Raw genomic sequence first — 18,760 nt, forward strand, 5'->3', positions numbered from 1 at the left:
TTGTCAACAAATAGTGCTGGGACAACAGGAGAGCCACAGGGAAGACTGACCCTTACCACACACCAGGCCAAACAAAAAGCGAAAGCTATAAAGCACTTAGTAGGACACAGGCGTAAATCATGGCAATGGTTTTCAGCTAGGACACCAAAAGCATGATGATCAAGGAGATCGATCAGTTGAATGTCATCAAACATTCAAAAGTTCGTGCATCAAATGACACCATAAAGAAAATAAGTCAGCCCACAGATTGACAAAAACAATTCAAATCATACATTTGGTAAGAGACTGGTATCCTTATGTAAAGAACTCTACAACTCAACAATATAAAAGACAAATAACCCAACTGAAAAATAGGCAAAGATGGCTGGGCGCAGTGGCTCACACCTGTAATCCCAGCACTTTGGGAGGCCGAGGTGGGCGGATCACGAGGTCAGGAGATCGAGGCCATCCTGGCCAACATGGTGAAACCCTGTCTCTACTAAAAATACAAAAATTAGCCAGGCATGATGGTGTGTGCCTGTAATCCCAGCTACTTGGGAGGCTGAGGCAGGAGAATTGCTTGAACTAGGGGGGCAGAGGTTGCAGTGAGCCGAGATCACACCACTGCACTCCAGCCTGACAGAGCGAGATCTCGTCTCAAAAAGAAAAGAAAAAAAGAAAAGAAAAGAAAAGAAAAGAAAAGAAAAATGGGCAAAGGACAGGAAGAGACATTTCTTCAAAGAAGACGTACAGATGGCCCAATTAGCACCAGAGGAGACGCTCGACGTGGCAGGTCCTTAGAGAAATGCCAGTCAAAGCAACAAGGAGAGCCACTTCCCACCCATTGGGATGTGAGCTTTTTTTTTAATGGACAATAGCAAATGTTGGCAAGAAGGTAGAGAAATTGGAATCCTGGGACTGGGCAGGCAGGAATGTGGAATGTGACAGGCTCTCTGGAAAACAGCCTGGTAGGTCCTCAAAAACTTAAACATGGAGTTCTCATGAGCCAGCCATGCATTCCTAGGTGTCTAAGAGAAATAAAAACATACCCACACAAAACCCTATAAATAACCGTTCATGCTACGTTATTCACAGCATTTGAAAAGTGGAAACGGCCCAGCATGGTGGCTCACGCCTATAATCCCAGCACTTTGGGAAGCCAAGGCGGGTGGATCATCTGAGGTCAGGAGCTCAAGACCAGCCTGGCCAACATGGTGAAACCCCATCTCTACTAAAAATACAAAAATTAGTCAGGCGTGGTGGCACGCACCTGTAATCCCAGCTACTCAGGAGGCTGAGGCAGGAGAATCGCTTGAACCCAGGAGTCAGAAGTTGCAGTGAGCCGAGATTGTGCCGCTGCACTCCAGCCTGAGCAACAGAGTGAGACTCCCTCTCGGGAAAAATGAATGAATGAATGAATGAATGAATGAATGAATGAATGAATGAAAGAATGAAAAGTAGAAACAACCCATATGTCCACCAGCTGATAAATGGATGAATAAATGTGGTGCGTCCGTACAGCAGGGCCCTATTCAGCCATAAACAGGAAGTAAATACTGATACACAAGGACGAACCTTGAAAACATGATGTCAAGTGAAAGAAGTCAGACACCAGAGACTGCCTATTACATCATCCAGTTTCTGTGAAATACCCAGAAAAGGCAACTTGCAAGTAGCTTCGTGGGTGGCTGTGGCTGAGGGGAGGGAACGGGAGTGGCTGTGAGTGAGTATGCAGGGTCTTCTCAGGGTGATGCAAATGTTATAAAATTAGATTCTGTAAAGAGACTGAAAACCACTGACAGGTACACTTTATCCAGGTGAACTCTCTCTCAATGAAGCTGTTAAAAGAAAAAGACCTTCTATATGAAAAGTGTTCTATCTGGCAGGCACGGTGGCTCACGCCTGTAATCTCAGCACTTTGGGAGGCCAAGGGGGCGGATCACTTGAGCTCAAGAGTTCGAGACCAGCCTGGGCTACATGGCAAAACCCCTGTCTCTACAAAAAACACAAAAATTAGCCAGGTGTGTTGGCATGCACATGTAGTCCCAGCTACGCGGGAGGCAGGTGGGAGGATGACTTGAGCCCAGGAGGTGGACGTGCCACTGCACTCCAGCCTGGGTGACAGAGCAAGACCCTGTCAAAGAAACAGAAGGGGCAGGGGGGAAGGAAAGGGAAGGAAAAGGAAGGAGGGAGGGAAGGAAGGAGGGAAGGAAGGAGGGAGGGAAGGAAGGAGGGAGGGAAGGAAGGAGGGAGGAAGGAATGAATTCTCTCATCAAGAGAAGGAAGTTATTTCGGATTGAGGTGAGAGGGAAAGGGGAAACGGTGACATTCCATTTCAGGGGCTGTCAGCTGATGCCCCAGGTGCCCTCAGCCCACTCTGACCTCTGTGTGGCACCACTCACCCCCACCAGGCCCACCCTCCTCCCTCCCCTGGGCAGTGGGAGCCCCTTCTACTTCCTGCCACAGGAGCTGGGGAGTGAATGTCCCCAAGGAGGACGCTGGCCAGGTGGGAACTGCAGGACCCCCGACGGAGCCGGCCTCGCTCCCACTCAGGCTGCGGCCCCTTTCCAGCCTCTCTCCTGCTTCCTGGCATCACCACCTGAGCTCCCATGGTGCCCGACTCCTACCGTCGATGTAGCCCGGGATCTGCCCGAAGATGGTGAGGTAGGAGTGGTAGACGGCCCCTCGGAACAGCCAGTCCACCCGGCGCTCGTTGTGGATGAGGATGGCCTGCTTGGCCACCCCAAAGGACACCACCCACACAGCCAGCAGGAAGAGGAAGAAGAAGACATCCTTCATCTGCAGGACAGAGAGGTGTGTGGGCTACACTCTCCCGGCCCCCGACACTCACTGGGCCCAGAGGCAGGCCCAGCAGCAGTGGAGATGGCACTGCCACTCACAGCACAGACGCAGCATGCGGGAGACTCCCAGGAGCAGCCCTGGGGCTGCCTCCACACTCTCGTGGACTGCCAACATCTTTGTGCTGGCACCACAAAGTGCAAGAGGGGTCAGACATAACCGTGATCCCAGGAGGAAAGCTCCTAGAGCTGAATCAGAGGTCAGGATTGAGTCGGGATCAGAAAGGAGAATGAGGGAAGGCTTCCTGGAAGAGGTGACACACACGCAAAGGTACGAGAAGGGTATTCTTGGGAGCCCAAGGGGCAAAGCAGGGACGGGGGGCCGGCAGGTGTGCTTAAGCCCTGGTCTGAGCCACAGGCACGGGGCCTGCCCTCCCCGAGGCCCACCCTGGGCTGCAGGCCGCGATGGAGCTGGTGCCCCCGCCCCCTTACCATCCGCTTCACAATGATGATCTTGGGCCCCAGCGTCTTACTGACGGTAAAAATGTGCATGAGCCGGAGACAGAACAGGATGAAGTCCAGAGAGAGGATGACGCGCCCGGGATACAACGTCGCCGGGATGAGCCTGGCCGCCAGGCAGAAGCACACGCACCTCAGCCACCTGCTCACAGTGGCCCTCAGAGCTGTCCCCCGCCACTCCTCCAGCTGTCCCCGCCCAGGTGGGCCCTGGAGGCAAAGGGCTCTGGTGGGCCCTGCATCCCAGGTGTTCAAAGCCAGCATGAGATTGAGGAGCAGAGCCTCCCACTTCTCTTCAGAAAGGTCTGGACGCCCAGCCCCACAGGGCAGTCTGGCATGGGGGCACCCTAGGGAGCCAGCAGGTAGCCAGGGCCCTCTTGCCTCACAGAAAGGGGGCCATGGCCTCGCAGAGACCCGAGACCATCACAGGCAGTGAAGTGACCCCACAGCAGGGAGGCAGAGGGAGAAAGGGGCAGCTGCGTGTCCATGGAGCTGGGACAATTCCAGTGGTTACCATCCATGGCCCCTTGCACATGGACAATCTCAGCTCTGCCAGGAGCTCTCATGCCCCTTCTGTGCTCCCTCGACAATCCCAAGGGTAGGTGGGGCACTGCCACCCGGACACGCATTAGACAGATGACAATCCGGGGTTCACAGAGGAGCTGAGCCTCGTCCGGTACGGCTGGCTCCAGGCCCGGCCTGTGCTCATCCCCTGCGGGGCTGGCTGCCTCAGACAGGCGCCCACCACCGGGGTGAAGCCACTCACCTGCAGGTCAGCCCTGCCACGAAGAGCAAGATTGCACCGACGTCCAGCTTATTCCAGAAGTCACTGAAGTACAAGGCTGCCTTCTTCATCAGCCCGTACTCATCAGGGTCATAGAAGAACTACTGGGAAGAGGGGCGGTGGGGAGGCAGACGTACTGTCACTCTTACTATCCTCACTGTCACTGTCACATCACTCTCCACTATCATCATCACAATCACTGTCACTATCACCACAGTCACTGTTGTCACTATCACCACCATCCTGTCACCATCACTGTCACATCACTCTCCACTATCATCACAATCACTGTCACTATCACCACAGTCACTGTTGTCACTATCACCACCGTCCTGTCACCATCACTGTCACATCACTCTCCACTATCATCATCACAATCACTGTCACTATCATCACAGTCACTGTTTTCACTATCACCGTCACTATCACCGCTGTCCTCACTGTCACCATCATTGTCACATCACTATCCATTATCATCACTATCACTATCATCACTATCACCACTATCCTGTCACTGTCACCATCACTATCCACTATCATCATCACTATCACTATCATCACAATCACTATCATCACAGTCACTGTCACTATTATCACTATCCTGTCACTGTCACTATCACTGTCACTATCATCATAATCACTATCACCACTATCCTGTCACTATCACAATCACTGTCACTATCATCACTATCACCACTATCCTGTCACTGTCACATCACTCTCCACTATCATCACTATCACTATCATCACAATCACTGTCACTGTCACTATCACTATCATGACTATCACTGATGCTGTCATCATGATCAGCAAATCAGAACATTGGTTCTGGTCTGAAGAGAGCTGGATCAGTGAGGGAGATGGGAACAGGACGTGGAGGAACAATGCGGAGTAGTGCTGGCAGCAGCTCCCCGGCGCCCTGCTCACTCAGCACCTGTGTGTGCGTATATGTGTATGTACATATATTCTGCATGTATGTGTGTATATGTCTGAATATGTATGTATGTATATGTGTATGTGTGCATTGTGTGTGCATGTATTTGTGTGTATGTGTGTATATGTGTGTACATTTTTATGTGTGCATGTATGTGTGCATGTATGTGTGTGCATGCATGTGTATATGTGTATATGTGTATTTGTATGTTTTTCTTGTGTGTGTACGTGTGTATATATGTGTTTATATGTGTGTTCATATGTGTATGTGTATGTGTATGTGTGCATGTGTATGAGCTTGTGTGTATGTGTATGTATGTACGTGTGTGTATGTGTATGCTTGTATGGAGATGTGTATATTTGTGTATGTGTATGCATGCGTATGTGCATGTATGTGTGTGCATGTATGTATGCATGTGTACATGTTATTGTGTAGGTGTATGTGTATGCATGTGTGCTTGTGTGCATGCATGTATGTGTATATTTGTATGCACGTGTGTAATATGCGTGTGCATGTGCATGTATGTGTACGTGTATATTTGTGTATGCACGTGTGTGCACGTGTATGCATGTGTATACATGTGTATGTGTGCACGTGTGCATGTATGTGTATATTTGTGTGTATGCATGTGTATGTGTGTAGATGCATGTACGTGTGCATGTGTGTATGCATGTGCGTATGCATGTGTGTGCATGCGCACGTGTGTGTGCATGTGTGTGTATGCGTATGCATGTGTGTGCCTGTGTAGTGTGCATGTGTGCATGTATATGTGTGCATATGTGTATGTGTATGTGTGTATGCATATGCTTATGTGTCCATTTGTGTGCGTGTGTACGTGTGCATGTGTGCACACGTGTGTGTGCATGTGTGTGTGTTGCAGCAGCCCCCTCCTGTCAGGCGCCAGCTGCCTTCCTACAGGGATGTTTGTTCTGTCGGGGGCCACACCACTTCTTCAGCAGACCAAGAGTGCAGGACCCTGGTAGGCGCTGTGGGAGCCCCCATTTGGCCTGCTTGGCAGGAGTCCCCACACCCTCCCTAGCCACAGGTCCCAGGACCCAGCAGCTGGACAGGTGGGGCAGGTGACCAGCAGGACCAACCAGGGCCCTCCCCGGATCACAGACAGATGCAGGGAGTAGGAAGTGCCCCCTCTGCTCTCAGGCTGCTGCCCATGGGGCTGGGGCTAGGGGTGCATGGAGGCCTCCAGAGAGGCCTCATAGAGAGGGTCTGGTGGCAGAAGCCATGTGGCAAGAGGAAGGCCAAGGCGAGCCCGGCAGAGCCAGGGCCACAACACAGCTCCCAGGCCCCGCTCAGTCCTGGCCCTGATCGTCCTGCCTGGGGATGCCAGTGCCTCCCCGAGGGCCCCAGTAGGCAGTGGTGTTTACACAGTGCACACCGCTTTCTAACTGGGGGCCTGGTGCTCCACCAAGGTCAGAGAGCACAGGTGAGTGTAAGCCAGGACCACTGCCCTGTGGCCAATCCCACCCCCTTACCACTTCCCTGAGGGTCCCATGGGCCTAGTTCCCATTCACCGGCTGCCAGCAGGTGCGGGCACCATAGGGACACGGTGGAGACCCCACACAGTAAGGGATTCGCCCCACCTGGAGGGCAGCTTGGCCTCGCCCAGCTCCAGGGAGGTAGCCTGTGAGCCCTTTGAATGTCCACCTGATGAGGCTGTCCTTGTTTACCTGGGGCCTGGGCCACGCCAGGTAGTCCCACAGTGTGATTTGGGGTGGAGCCCTGGGCAGTTTTCAGTTTGACCTTTGGAGGGCTGGAGACTGAGGTCAATCATGTGGTGTCAGCCGCGCCTCTGTGACTGACCTCTAGTAGACACCAAGGCCCGCGAGCCTCCCTGGGGACCATGCCTCCACGCCTGAGGCCACACATCATCACTGGGAGGATGGAGTGCCACCCACCCCTCCACAGGGAGGGACTGCCAGGATGCCCTGGGCCCAGAGCTGTCCTGGAGGCAGCTGTGTCCCTCCCCCTCGCTGCTTTAGTCTGTAGACTTTTGCTTAATAAACCGTAAGTGAGCATTGCCACTCCCCAGCATCTGTGGGTCCTTTTTGCTCGTTACTGAATGTGAGAGGGGTCTTAGGGATCCCCCACCTTGCATAGCTCTTCCTGGGGGAGGGGACACACCCATTCAAAGTCCACAAGGTCAGGGCATCCACCCAGAGCTGATCAGCCGGTCTCCAGGAGGGGAGGATGTCTGGGCTAAGGGAAAGCAGGGAAGCAGGCACAGGGGGCACGAGGAGGGAGGGGCCCCAGCCACCCATTTTGGGGAGGGAGCACTGGCTCTGCCCAGCTCGCAAGGGGCTAGGCAGGCTAGGTGGGGTGGGCTCTAAGCCCTGGGTCCCCTACCAGAATGCAGCCAAGTGGGTGGCCCCGGGCTGGGGCGTGGAACGGTGGATGGGGCCGTACCTGCCGCATCTCCTCGCACACCAAGGAGAACAGCCAGAGGTAGATGGCACACTCACACCAGGAGGGCGTGGGCTGGAAGTCCACCATGAGCACATAGGCGAACAGGCAGAGGAAGGCGAAGTAGGAGAGGATGTTCAGGTGGAAGACGACCACGGGTGCGGTGAAGAAGGCGCGGGCGCGGGCCACGGGGCTGCTTACCCCCTGCAGCCTCTTCTCTCTGCGGCCGTTGCAGCGGAGAGGAGACAGTGACCACCAGGGCCAGGGTCCTGACCTCCACAGGCTTTGGCCACCCCAAGATCCCCCGTGCCCCTCAGAGAGATGTGCTTTTAGGGGCAAAAGCACTCAGGGATCCAGGGCCATAACAGCAGCTCCAGGCGGAGCCAGCACAGCGCAGCCACCAGAGTGGGGCTGGACCCCACAGCCCAGCAAAGTGAGGACACAGGGATGTCCGCTGACACCCCACCCATGGCCATGACCCTCATGGCTGCAAACAGGGAGGCCCAGCCTGCCCCAAGCCCAGCTTTGGGTGGGTCCCAGCTTCAGAGCTCCAGGTGCTCAGTGGACGCTCAGGCCTTAGTCACCCTCCTGTAAATGGGGACAGGCTTTCCTCGCCGTCCTCACTGGGGGCAGGGCTGACCACACTCCGCCTGTGGCATGCCCTGATCCCAGGTCCCTATCCCAGGGCCGCTGGAACTGGAGCAGAGGCGGCCGTCAGTGACACGGCTCTGCCATCCTCAGGACAGCGTGGGAGAAGCCAGCACTGCTTAAGGACACCTGAGCCGCTCCTCCCTGCCTCAGTTTCCCACCAGGATTCCTGAGCATTCAGGTGCCCATCGTGGCCGTCAGGAGAAAGGGAAGGAGGTGGGCAGTGTGGCCTGTGAGTTGCAGAAGGGGCTCGGCCTGTGAGTTGCGGAAGGGGCTCCAGGCCTGTGAGTTGCGGAAGGGGCTCGGCCACCTCGCTGGAGTCTTGAATCTGAATCTGCCCTGACTTCCAGGAGACCCTGAGCCTCCATCCAGCCCTCAGTAAACCACGGCAGACCCCACAACGTCCCAGCAAGCCTCTGAGGAGATGCAGGCGGGGACACCAGGCCAGGCCAGGCCTTCAACCATGGCCAGCCATGTCCTCCTCCTTCGGAAGGGAAAGCGATTACATCAGGCTTTGCATACGACTCTGCAGCTGCGAGGACAGGGAGGCACTCAGCCGCGGCTCACTGCCCTACCCCAGACCTGCACTCACTGCCTGCGCCCCAGACTGGCTCAGGTCTTCAGTGCTGGCAGGAGCAGGAGACCATCTTTCCTGGCCTCCCCGACCCCAGGCTGCTGTGGCCGAGGGATGGGCTCACCAGCATTATGCGATCAGCGCTGGAGCTGGGGCAGGGCAGGTGCTTCCAGCACATAGGGCCCTGCTCTGCTTCCCACCCCCATCTCTATGGCCCCAGGATCAGGAACAATTCTGAGGACACGTGACTTGCTCCCAGCGAGGGTATCTGGGGAAGGTCCTGAGCCCCCAGGAGCCCCTCCCACAGTCCCACAGCCCCACAGCCCCGCAGCCCCGCAGCCCCACAGTCCCGCAGCCCCGCAGCCCTGCAGCACCTGAAGGAGATGAGGCCGGTGAGGAGCAGCGGGAAGGCCAGCATGCACAGGGTCACACGCCACAGCCCGTTGTCCACGCAGAGCTGGCCCCACCACACCTTGGTCAGGAAGGCCTGCGGATGGGGGCAGTCTCAGGATGGTGGTGCCCAGCCCTGTGCCCCAGATGGTGCCATCAGCTGTCTGCTGAGGACTCGGGGTGCCTAGTGGACAGAGCTGCCTGTAGTCTGACAGCAGAAACTGGTGAAAACACAGAGCTTGCCCAGGGGCATTTGGGTGCCCAATCCCGCCCTTCACGTGACCTTGAGCTATGGGACCCCATTTCTGCTGGCTTCTAAGGCCCTGCAGTTGCAGGCTGTTGAGCGCTGGCCCCTCTGAGCTCTGCAGTGGGGGACAGGACCCCTCCGCAGGCCCGGCACAGCCCAGGACACGATGGGAGCTCATGGACTTGGCAATAGCTCAGAGCTCCAAGGAAGCCCAGCATGCAAGGGGCACCCGCTGCGGGCCAGCCCCGCCGGGGGTGCCAGGGCGATGCTGAGGGCAGCCATGCCCGGGAGCCCCTGCCTCTCCAGGGAGGGCACGCCGTGTCCTGCTTATCCCTTCAGGGAGAGAGGGCGGACGCCGTTCCCAGAGCCACCTGGGCTTCTGCCTGCCGCTTCCAGATAGGAATGGGGAAGGTGGGGAGGTGAACTGTGACCTCCGCGGCCACTAGCTCCTGCTTTTGCTTCACGTTAAGTTTCCCCATCTGCAAAATGGGAGGCCAGAGCCTGGAGCAGGTGGCCGAGGGGTCAGGCGCTGTCCCCGAGCCTCTGAGGGCCCTGAAGCCCGTGTGAGTGTGCGTGCCGACTGCGTGAACAGGAGGCTGTGTCGGCCCTGCAGGCACCACAGGCGTCTGCTTCTGGAAGGCGCCCTTGGGAGGTCACCTGGACGCCTCCGTGAGACACAAACTTCATGTCCTTGGCCTCCAGGGCGAGCTGCAGGCAGGTGGTCTTCCCCCAGGCCTCGGACACGCGGACGAGCAGTTTCTGGGCTCTCTCTTCGTCCTTCCGGTAACATTCAGTGAAGACCCCTGGGCGGAGACATAAGAGCCCCGTCAGAGAAGCAGGTCACAATCACTGAGCCCTGGGGACGAGTCAGAGGGTGACCACTCTGGAAAGCACCACCAGGAAACAGGGAAGGGCACAGGGCAAATGTGGTGCTGATGTCTCACAACACCCGGGCCCGGGGAAGAGGACCCCAGGGAGAGAGCACGTAGGGCTGGAACCACCTCTACACAAACTACAACAGGGAGAAAATTATGACGGGGACAGAGAACTGAACTAACCAACTCCACCTTGCTTCTCACCTCCAAGGTCCATTCCTGGGCATAGTCCACACTAACTTTGAGAGGAACTTCGTTTATAGTTTAACTTCCAAACAAAGATGATAGTAACCCCTTCCCAAAACAAACCCCCTTCTTGCCAGGGACCAGTCTGCCTTTGTAAGACTAACAAAGTAGCCACAAATTAGAAATTACAGTTTAAGTCATGCAGCCAGAGGCCACAAGATTCCAAACCGTACCAACTCTTCCTAGGAGTAACCTCACTATCGGAAAACCCAGGATATTTTCAAACCCTGCGTTCTGATGCACCACTGTTGCCACCCCGACTGGAAATCTGGCCCAACCAGTTCTGTGACCACATCCAGGAACAGCAGACAGCCAGAAGAATCCGCTGTGATTTCACCCTCTGGCCCAACCAATCAGTGCTCCCCACTGCCTGGCCCCCTACCCACCAAATTATCCTTCAAAAACCCCAGTCTCGCCAGGTGCAGTGGCTCACGCCTGTCATCCCGGCACTTTGGGAGGCCGAGGCAGGTGGATCACCAGAGGTCAGGAGTTCGAGACCGGCCTGACCGATATGATGAAACCCCGTCTCTACCAAAAAGACAAAAATTAGCTAGGCGTGGTGGCATGCACCTGTAATCCCAGCTACTCAGGAGGCTGAGACAGGAGAATTGCTTGAACCCAGGAGGCAGAGGGTGTGGTGAGCCGAGATGGTGCCATTGCACTCCAGCCTGGGCAACAGAGCCAGACTCTGTCTCAAAAAAACAAAACAAAACAAAAAAAGTCTCCAAATTTTCAGGGAGACCGATTTGGGTGATGAAACTCCAGCATCGCATTCAGCCGGCTCTGTGGGAATTGAACTCTGTTTCTATTGCAATCTCACTGTCTTAACAAATGGGCTGTCTATATGGGCAGCAGGCAAGAGGAACCCAGTGGGTGGTTATGGGGCCAAGACTCAGGGATGAGGGAGGACCCCAGGGTGAGTGTGCAGGGCTGAGACCCAGGGATGAGAACCCCAGGGTGAGGGCACATGGGGCTGAGACCCAGGGATGGGGACCCCAGTGAGAGCATTCATGACTGAGCCATGGCCTGCAGCCCGTGCCTGGCAGAGCTCACCGATGGCTCTGTGCTCACACTCCTCTGCCAGTGCCAGCATCTCCTCTGAGCTGTCTGTGTCCTCCTCCTCCTTGGACAGCTCCTTCAGGATCTTGCTGCAGGCCAAGGCCCCTGCGATGCAGTCCTGGCTCTGGGGACCAGAGGAGCTACCGTGAGACTCCAAAGGGCCTAGCCAGGCTCAACCCAGCCTGGGGAACCCAACACACTGCCCTGGGTGGTGAAAACAAGGCCCGGGGACAGTGCGGGCCACTGGGCAATCACTGTCTGTGACCACATCTATATAGACAATTTAAGCCCCACTCCAGTCAATACACAACCTCTGATGGCCCAGGCTCCCGCATGGCCTATGGGAGGGGACTGCTTGCCCTGCAAAGCCTAACGGACAGCACGTGCCCAGTCCATGCACCAGCCCCCACCAGAACCCGTGTGAGCGGCAGAGGGTGGCACCACCTGGCCTATGTGTGCCCAGCAAGACTCGGCCCTGGACATAACCACAGAATGAGTTTTTTTAACAGAACTTTTAATTTAAAAATTCCTTTCCTAGGCCAGGCACAGTGGCTCATGCCTCTAATCCCAGTACTTTGGGAGGCCGAGGCGGGTGGATCATGAGGTCAGGAGTTCGAGACCAGCCTGGCCGATATGGTGAAACCCCATCTCTACTAAAAATAAAGAAAATTAGCTAGGTGCGGTGGCACATGCATGTTGTTCCATTTACTCAGGAGGTTGAGGCAGGAAAATCATTTCAACCCAGTAGGCGGAGGTTGCGGCGGTGAGCCAAGGTCGTGCCATTGCACTCCAGCCTGAGCGACAGAGCGAGACTCCATCTTAAAAAAAAAAAAATTTCTTTCCTGCCTAAAGCTAAGTTCTTTGTTCTCCAACTCCGGGTGCCCCAAGTCCTTCCTGAAGTTGGAGATGCCCACACCCCTCCACAGGCCCCACTTGCACTTGGCCTCAGGCTCTCCAGCCACACTCCCCAGTTGGCCGCTGGCCTATAGCTGTGTCTGCCGAGAAGCCAGTCTTATTACCTGAGCCCAGATGATTCCTGCCAGCTCCCGACGGTTCTGGACGATGGCCCAAATGAGAAGGTCACGGACGGGGTCCATGGTGAAGGTCACATGGCCTGAGGAACGCTTGTAGAGGGACCGGAGGCTCACTCCCTGCACCTGGTAAAGCAGTGGACAGTCAGAGCTCCAGCTGGGCCCCACTGGCTCAGAGTCACTAGAGGAGCCTGTTGGAGGGCAAAGGCCTGATCCCAGCCGTGACCTTCTCAGGATCTCACTGTCCCTGGAGAACTACAGCCTGAATTTTCAGCAACAGCCTAGATCATTCTTATGCACACTGAAGTTTTTAAAGCACTGTTCTAGAGACATCTAGAAACATCTAGAAAGTGAAATACCCATCTAACTCCTTTACCAACATTTGTGGACTCGTTTCATGCCAGGCACTTCAAGGTTCCCTAGTCTTATCTGATGGCATCAAAGCCACTTTCAACGAGGTAAAATTCTAGCACAGTGGAGGGTGTTAACAGGTCAGTGACTGCCTTCTCCCTGAGGGAATCTCCTTCAGTGTCTCTGGCAGAGAGGCCACTAGGAAAGATCTGCCAGGTAGGCGACAAGGCTCACACATGAGCAAGGACGGGGCAGCTTGCCCAGACCCACCTCCCCTGCACGGCTGGGCTTTTCCCCGGACCAGGAAGCACGTACTCACGTAGCTGGGAAACACTTCCCGGAAGTAGAAAGCACATCTCCAAAATCACATACTGTAAAAAACACACCTCAAGTGATCCTAGAGATTTCCTGAAGGTTTTACATTATAAAGAAATGTGTTTTTCTTCCTAAACCACAGGTACAGATAAGCCTGAGCTTCTGTTTTGGACCTTCCTAAGCATATTCCAACTGAGAGTCCTAAATAAACTCTCTGGACTTAAGAAGCACAGATTGTTAATGTATAAAACCAAGCCATACCCGGCCTGGTGCAGTAGCTCACACCTGTAATCCCAGCACTTTAGGAAGCCAAGATGGGTGGATCCTAAGGTCAGGAGTTCGAGACCAGCCTGGCCAACATGGTGAAACCCCATCTCTACTAAAAATACAAAAAATTAGCCGGGCGTGGTGGTGGGAGCCTGTGATCCCAGCTACTCAGGAGGCTGAGGCAACAGACTCAATTGAACCCAGGAGGCAGAGGTTGCAGTGAGCCGAGATGATGCCATTGCCCTCCAGCCTGGGCAATAAGAGTGAAACTTCGTCTCAAAAACAAAAAAACCAAGTCATACCCATGTCTTTCTCAAGAGTGAAGACAGAGCTCACCTGGAACAATGGATCAATTGGAAAACCTGGAGGAAATAGACTATTTTCTAGCAGGAAAAAACCAAAACCAAATATGAGCTTAGAAGAGATGGAGAACCTAAACATAAAAATAATCAAAAAAGAAACTGAGGAAGTTACTAGAACTATTACCAATTAAAAAAAAGGGGGGGGGCACTGGGCCCAGATGGACTCACAGGGGAGTCGACCAAGGTTATAAGAGGCAGTTAACTCCAGTTACATAAACTGTCCTGGAGCGGAGAAGGAAAGAAAGCTTCTCAAATGGTTTTTACAAAACTAACATAAAATTGATATCAAAACATGACAAATATAGCTCCAATCAAAGGCTATTGGAAATCAAATTGCAAATAAAACTGCAATCAAAGGCTTAAGCATTCTGATGCAAACACCCTGAAAATGTTGTCAAGAGAATCCAGTCTATTAAACTTGCACTGAGGCCAAGCTGAAATTCAAAACAGGAATAAAAACATGTTTCACTGTCAGAAAATCTCTTAAAATAATTCACCAAATTCATAGGTCAAAGAAGAAAAGCAGCTCAATCTTCTCAAAGGCATCTGATGCTTTGTTTTGTAAAACGTTAATGAATCAGAGATAAATACTCCCAAGAGAAAATACACATAAAAAATCCAGCATCATTCCTGACATTGAGTCACTGCCAGGTTCCCACTTTTTTTTTATTTTTTTAATAAGTGTACACAGACTAAGGCAGGGTTCCCATTGATCAGGGTGGAGATTACAGCAGGGTTCCCATTGAATAAAGGGTGGATATTAGAGCAGGTTCCCACTGGAATAAAGGGTACACGACTAGGGAGGTTTCCCATTGAATAAGGGTGGAGATTACAGCAGGGTTCCCATTAAATAAGGTTGGAGACTAGGGCAGGGTTCCCATTAAATGAAGGTGAGACTAGAGCAGGGCTCCCATTGAATCAGGATGCAGACTACAGCATCCACTCTCCTACAGCTACAGTGCACGCTGGGCATCTCACAAAAATACGCTGGAATGTTACCGACTTGACTGTAGGAAAAAACAAGCACATCTACTGGGCAGGAGTGGGGCTCAGGGCAGGGGGATCACGCTCCCTGCAGAAACTTTTGTACTGTTTGGAACTTTTAGAAAGGGTATGGTATGGACTGAACTGTATCCCCCTAAAATTCATATGCTGAAGCCCTAACCCCCAATGTGACTACAGCATTTGGAGATAGGGTCTTTAAGAAGGTAATTAAAGTTAAATGAGGCCACATTGTGGGTTCCTAAGTGGATAGGTGTGTTCTCTTTATAAAAAGAGGAATGAGGCTCACACCTGCAATCCCAGCACTTTGGGAAGTCAAGACAGAGGATCACTTGAGCCCTGGAGTTTGAGACCAGACTGGGCCATAGAATGAGACCCCCATCTCTACAAAACATAAAAAAACAAAAACAAAAACAAATAAAAAAAACCTGGGCGTGGTGGCACGTGCCTATAGTCCCAGCTACTCAAGAGACTGAGGCAGGAAGATTGCTTGAGCCCAGGAGGTGGAAGCTACAGTGAGCCATGATTGCACCACTGCACTACAGCCTGGGTGACAGAGCCAGACCCTGTCTCAAACATAAAAATAGGCAAGTCATGGTGGCTCAAGGGTGTAAATTCCAGCCTTTTGGAGGCTAAGGAGAGTAGATCACTTGAGACCAGGAGTTTGAGACCAGACTGTCCAAAATGGTAAAACCGTCTCTACAAAAAATTTTAAAAATTAGCTAGGTGTGGTGGCACACACCTGTAGTCCCAGCTACTTGGGAGGCTGAGATGGGAGGATTGCTTGAGCCTGGGAGGTTGAGGCTGCAGTGAGCTATGATCATGCCACTGTACTCCAGCCTGGACGACAGAGTAAGACCCCGTTTCAATAAAATAAAAAATAAATAAAAGAAAAAGAAAAGGAAGTGGCACCAGAGACTTCTCTCTCTGTCATGCGAAGACGCCGCAAGAGGGCAGCCACGTGCAAGCAGGAAGAGGCCCTGGCCAGAAGCCAGCCCTACTGGTGCCTTAATCTGGGACTTTGGGCCTCCAGAACTTCCAGAAAATAAACTGGTAGTTTCTGCCCCATCTGTAGAATTTTGTTACAGCAGCCCAAGCAGCCTAAGATAGAGCATGTGTTTTTTCTAATACAAATAAAAGCTAATTTTAAAAACAGAGAGCTCTAAGAACATAAAAGTAGCCCGCGCAGGCAAGGCCAGGTTGGGCCCCGTTACCAGCACGCACGTTGAGCTTGATGTGGGGCACGGGCAGCAGGAGCCGAGGCCGGTCGCTGTGCTGGGGCCAGGGGTAGAGCGGCTGTGTGAAGTCCCCCAGCAGCTCCCGCAGCACCTGGGCCACGTGGTGCATCTGCAGGCGGGGTGCAGCAGGTGTGCAAGCCAGGCGCTCGGGCTCTTCCGCCAGCACCTTCTGCAGCTTGCTGTGGAACAGGCAGGAGGGCTCCAGGTTCTCATACAGATAAAGCAAGGTATCCCAGGTGACGAACTCCTTCAGCTGCACCCCGTTCTCCAGGAAGAGCTTCACGAACTCAGGCTTGTTGGAGATGAGGGCAGCCGTCATCATAGGGTGCAGATCTGAAGGCTGAGAGCAAGCATGGTGTGGTGACGGATGCATTTGGTCATCATCCCATGTCATCCTGATCTCAAAGACCCTGGAGATGGGGGCTGCTGTTGTCCCTGACCTGGGGAGGATGAAAGCTGCCCGGGTCACCCACCCTCTCAAGGGAAGGGCTGGAATCCAGACGAGGCAATCCTCACCCGCCCTTGCTTCAGTGGTGCAATGCACGTGGGCCCAGTGTGCCCCTCCACAGGGCACTCAGGAAGACTTACCTTCCACTGCCACTCATCCGTGAAGATCTCACTGCGGGCAATGTCCACGCGATTCCATGCCACTGCCAATTTCAGCTGGTGGTCCCAGTTCTCATGGCCAAAGTGGTCTTGGCTCCGGGAGGCTGCAGATGAACAGGTGCACACTGGGCCTTGATCTGGGGCTCAAAGCCATTTCCCTCCAGGGCAACTGACTTATGATGTCAGAGGCAGGGATGTGTCATGAGCCCTTGCCTCTCAACAATTCAAAGTGACAGGTGCAGCACCCAGTGACCTCCTCCCATACACACAGCCTTGCAAAAGCATGTTCCATTTCAGAGTCAGAATCAGTGAATCTTGGGGCTTTGGTCATCATGTCCATTCACCCCTGCCCTCCTCCTGGCCATGCCCTGGCCCCTGAGCAACAGGTGGGCAGTGAGCAAGAAAAGGGCCTCCTTGTTTTAAGAAGACATAGGTCTCTGGAGGGCAGGCATCTTACACTAACATTCAAAACTCAGGACTCAGAAGTCATCGCATTTCCAATCCTGCCTCAAATGCCTGTAAATGTTCAACAGCAACAACCACCTCACTGGTTCTCAGGACAAGTTATTTTACTCAAGTACTTTCTGCGCTCTCTTTCTGGTTTAACTTTTTAAAACATGGGTTGTTATTTGGGGAAAAAGAAAAAAGAACTTTGACCCTTACCTCACACCATACACAAGAATCAACCTGAAGCGGTTCATAGGCCCAAACATTCCACTCCTAGATATTGACCCAGGAGAAATGAGGACAAATAGCAGCTTTATTCATTATAGCCCCAAACTGGAAACAGCCTAAATGCCCACCAACAGATGACTGGAAAAACAACCTGTGGTGTATTCACACAATAGGACACTCCTTCACAAACAAAAAAGAACAAAGTTCTGACACATGCAACAACATGGATGAATCTCAAAACAATGCATTGAGCAAAAGAAGCAAGACATGAAAGAATGTATCATGTATGATTTCATTCATGTGAAGGTCTAAAATGGGCAAAACTATTCTAGAGTGACAGAAAGCAGACAGATGACTTCCAGAGCCAGGTTGGAGGGAGGCTTAACTACAAAGGGCCATGAGGGAACATTCAGGGTAAGGGAGATGTCCTGTATGGAGACTGTGGTGTGTCACGGTGTCTATGCTTCTTATACAATACATTTAGAATTGGAGGAGCTTATTGTCTCTAAGCTGAACCTTCATAAAGTTGATATTTAAAAATTCATTATGTTTTTAAATTGTGGCAAAATACATGTAGCATAAAATTTACCATCTTAACTTCTTGGGGTTGTTTTGTTTTTTGTTTTGTTTTGTTTGAGACAGGGTTTTACTCTGTCCCGCAGGCTGGAGCACAGTGCTGTGATCATATTTATAATCATGAGGCTTATTGCAGCCTCAACATCCTGGGCTCAAGTAATCCTCCCACCTCAGCTTCTTGAGTAACTAAGAGTACAGGTGTGTGCCACTATACCTGGCTAATTTTTTAAATTTTTTGTAGTGACAGGGTTCGCTATGTTGCCTAAGCTGGTCGAAAACTCCTGGGTTCAAGTGATCCTCCCACCTCAGCCTCCCAAAGTGCTGAGATTATAGGCATGAGCCAGCTCACCCAGCCAAATATTTTTAAGTGTACAGTTCACTGGTAGTAAGTACATTAATAATGTTGTGCAGCCGTCATCGCCATCCTTCTCCATATATCTTTTTATCTTGGAAACTAAAACTCTATCCCCATTAAACACTAACTCCCCAAGGTCAACTCCCCTCCCCCAGACCTTGGCACCCACCATTCTACTTTCTGTCTCCATGAATTTGACTACTCCAGGGACCTCATGTAAGTGGATTCATAGTATTTGTCCTTTTGTGACTGGCTTATTTCACTTAGCATAATGTCTTCAAGGTTCATCCATGTTGTATCATGTGTCAGAATTTCCTTCCTTTTTAAGGCTCAGTAACATTCCATTTAGGTATAGACCACATTTTGCTTATCTATTCTTCTGTCAATGGACACTTGGGCTTCTTCCACTTTTTAGCTATTGTGGATAATGCAGCTATGAACATGAGTGTACAAATATCTCTTCCAGACCCTACTTTAAATTTGGGGGTGTGGAGTGGCATATATATCTAGAAAT

At 52.6% G+C, this 18,760-nt stretch overlaps 1 protein-coding gene across 4 annotated transcripts in view; it reads right to left on the bottom strand.

Moving 5' to 3' along the window:
- TRPM2 (transient receptor potential cation channel subfamily M member 2) overlaps positions 1-18,760 on the bottom strand; it is an 85,809-nt gene that overhangs the window by 32,157 nt on the left and 34,892 nt on the right. For 3 of the 4 annotated variants that reach the window (XM_017888686.1, XM_017888689.1, XM_017888687.1), the window contains exons 11-20: positions 16,623-16,744; positions 16,021-16,374; positions 12,488-12,625; positions 11,463-11,592; positions 9,946-10,091; positions 9,026-9,138; positions 7,433-7,649; positions 4,060-4,178; positions 3,270-3,402; positions 2,607-2,778 (exon numbers count right to left, since the gene is read on the bottom strand). In XM_017888686.1, coding sequence (XP_017744175.1) covers positions 2,607-2,778; positions 3,270-3,402; positions 4,060-4,178; positions 7,433-7,649; positions 9,026-9,138; positions 9,946-10,091; positions 11,463-11,592; positions 12,488-12,625; positions 16,021-16,374; positions 16,623-16,744 — 1,644 coding nt within the window. Of the gene's footprint in view, positions 1-2,606; positions 2,779-3,269; positions 3,403-4,059; positions 4,182-7,432; positions 7,650-9,025; positions 9,139-9,945; positions 10,092-11,462; positions 11,593-12,487; positions 12,626-16,020; positions 16,375-16,622; positions 16,745-18,760 lie in introns of those variants that run through there. The other variant, XM_017888688.1, reaches the window with a different exon arrangement.

This window comes from Rhinopithecus bieti, unplaced genomic scaffold (assembly GCF_001698545.2).
Source record: "Rhinopithecus bieti isolate Rb0 unplaced genomic scaffold, ASM169854v2 scaffold_18153, whole genome shotgun sequence".
NCBI lineage: Eukaryota > Metazoa > Chordata > Mammalia > Primates > Cercopithecidae > Rhinopithecus > Rhinopithecus bieti.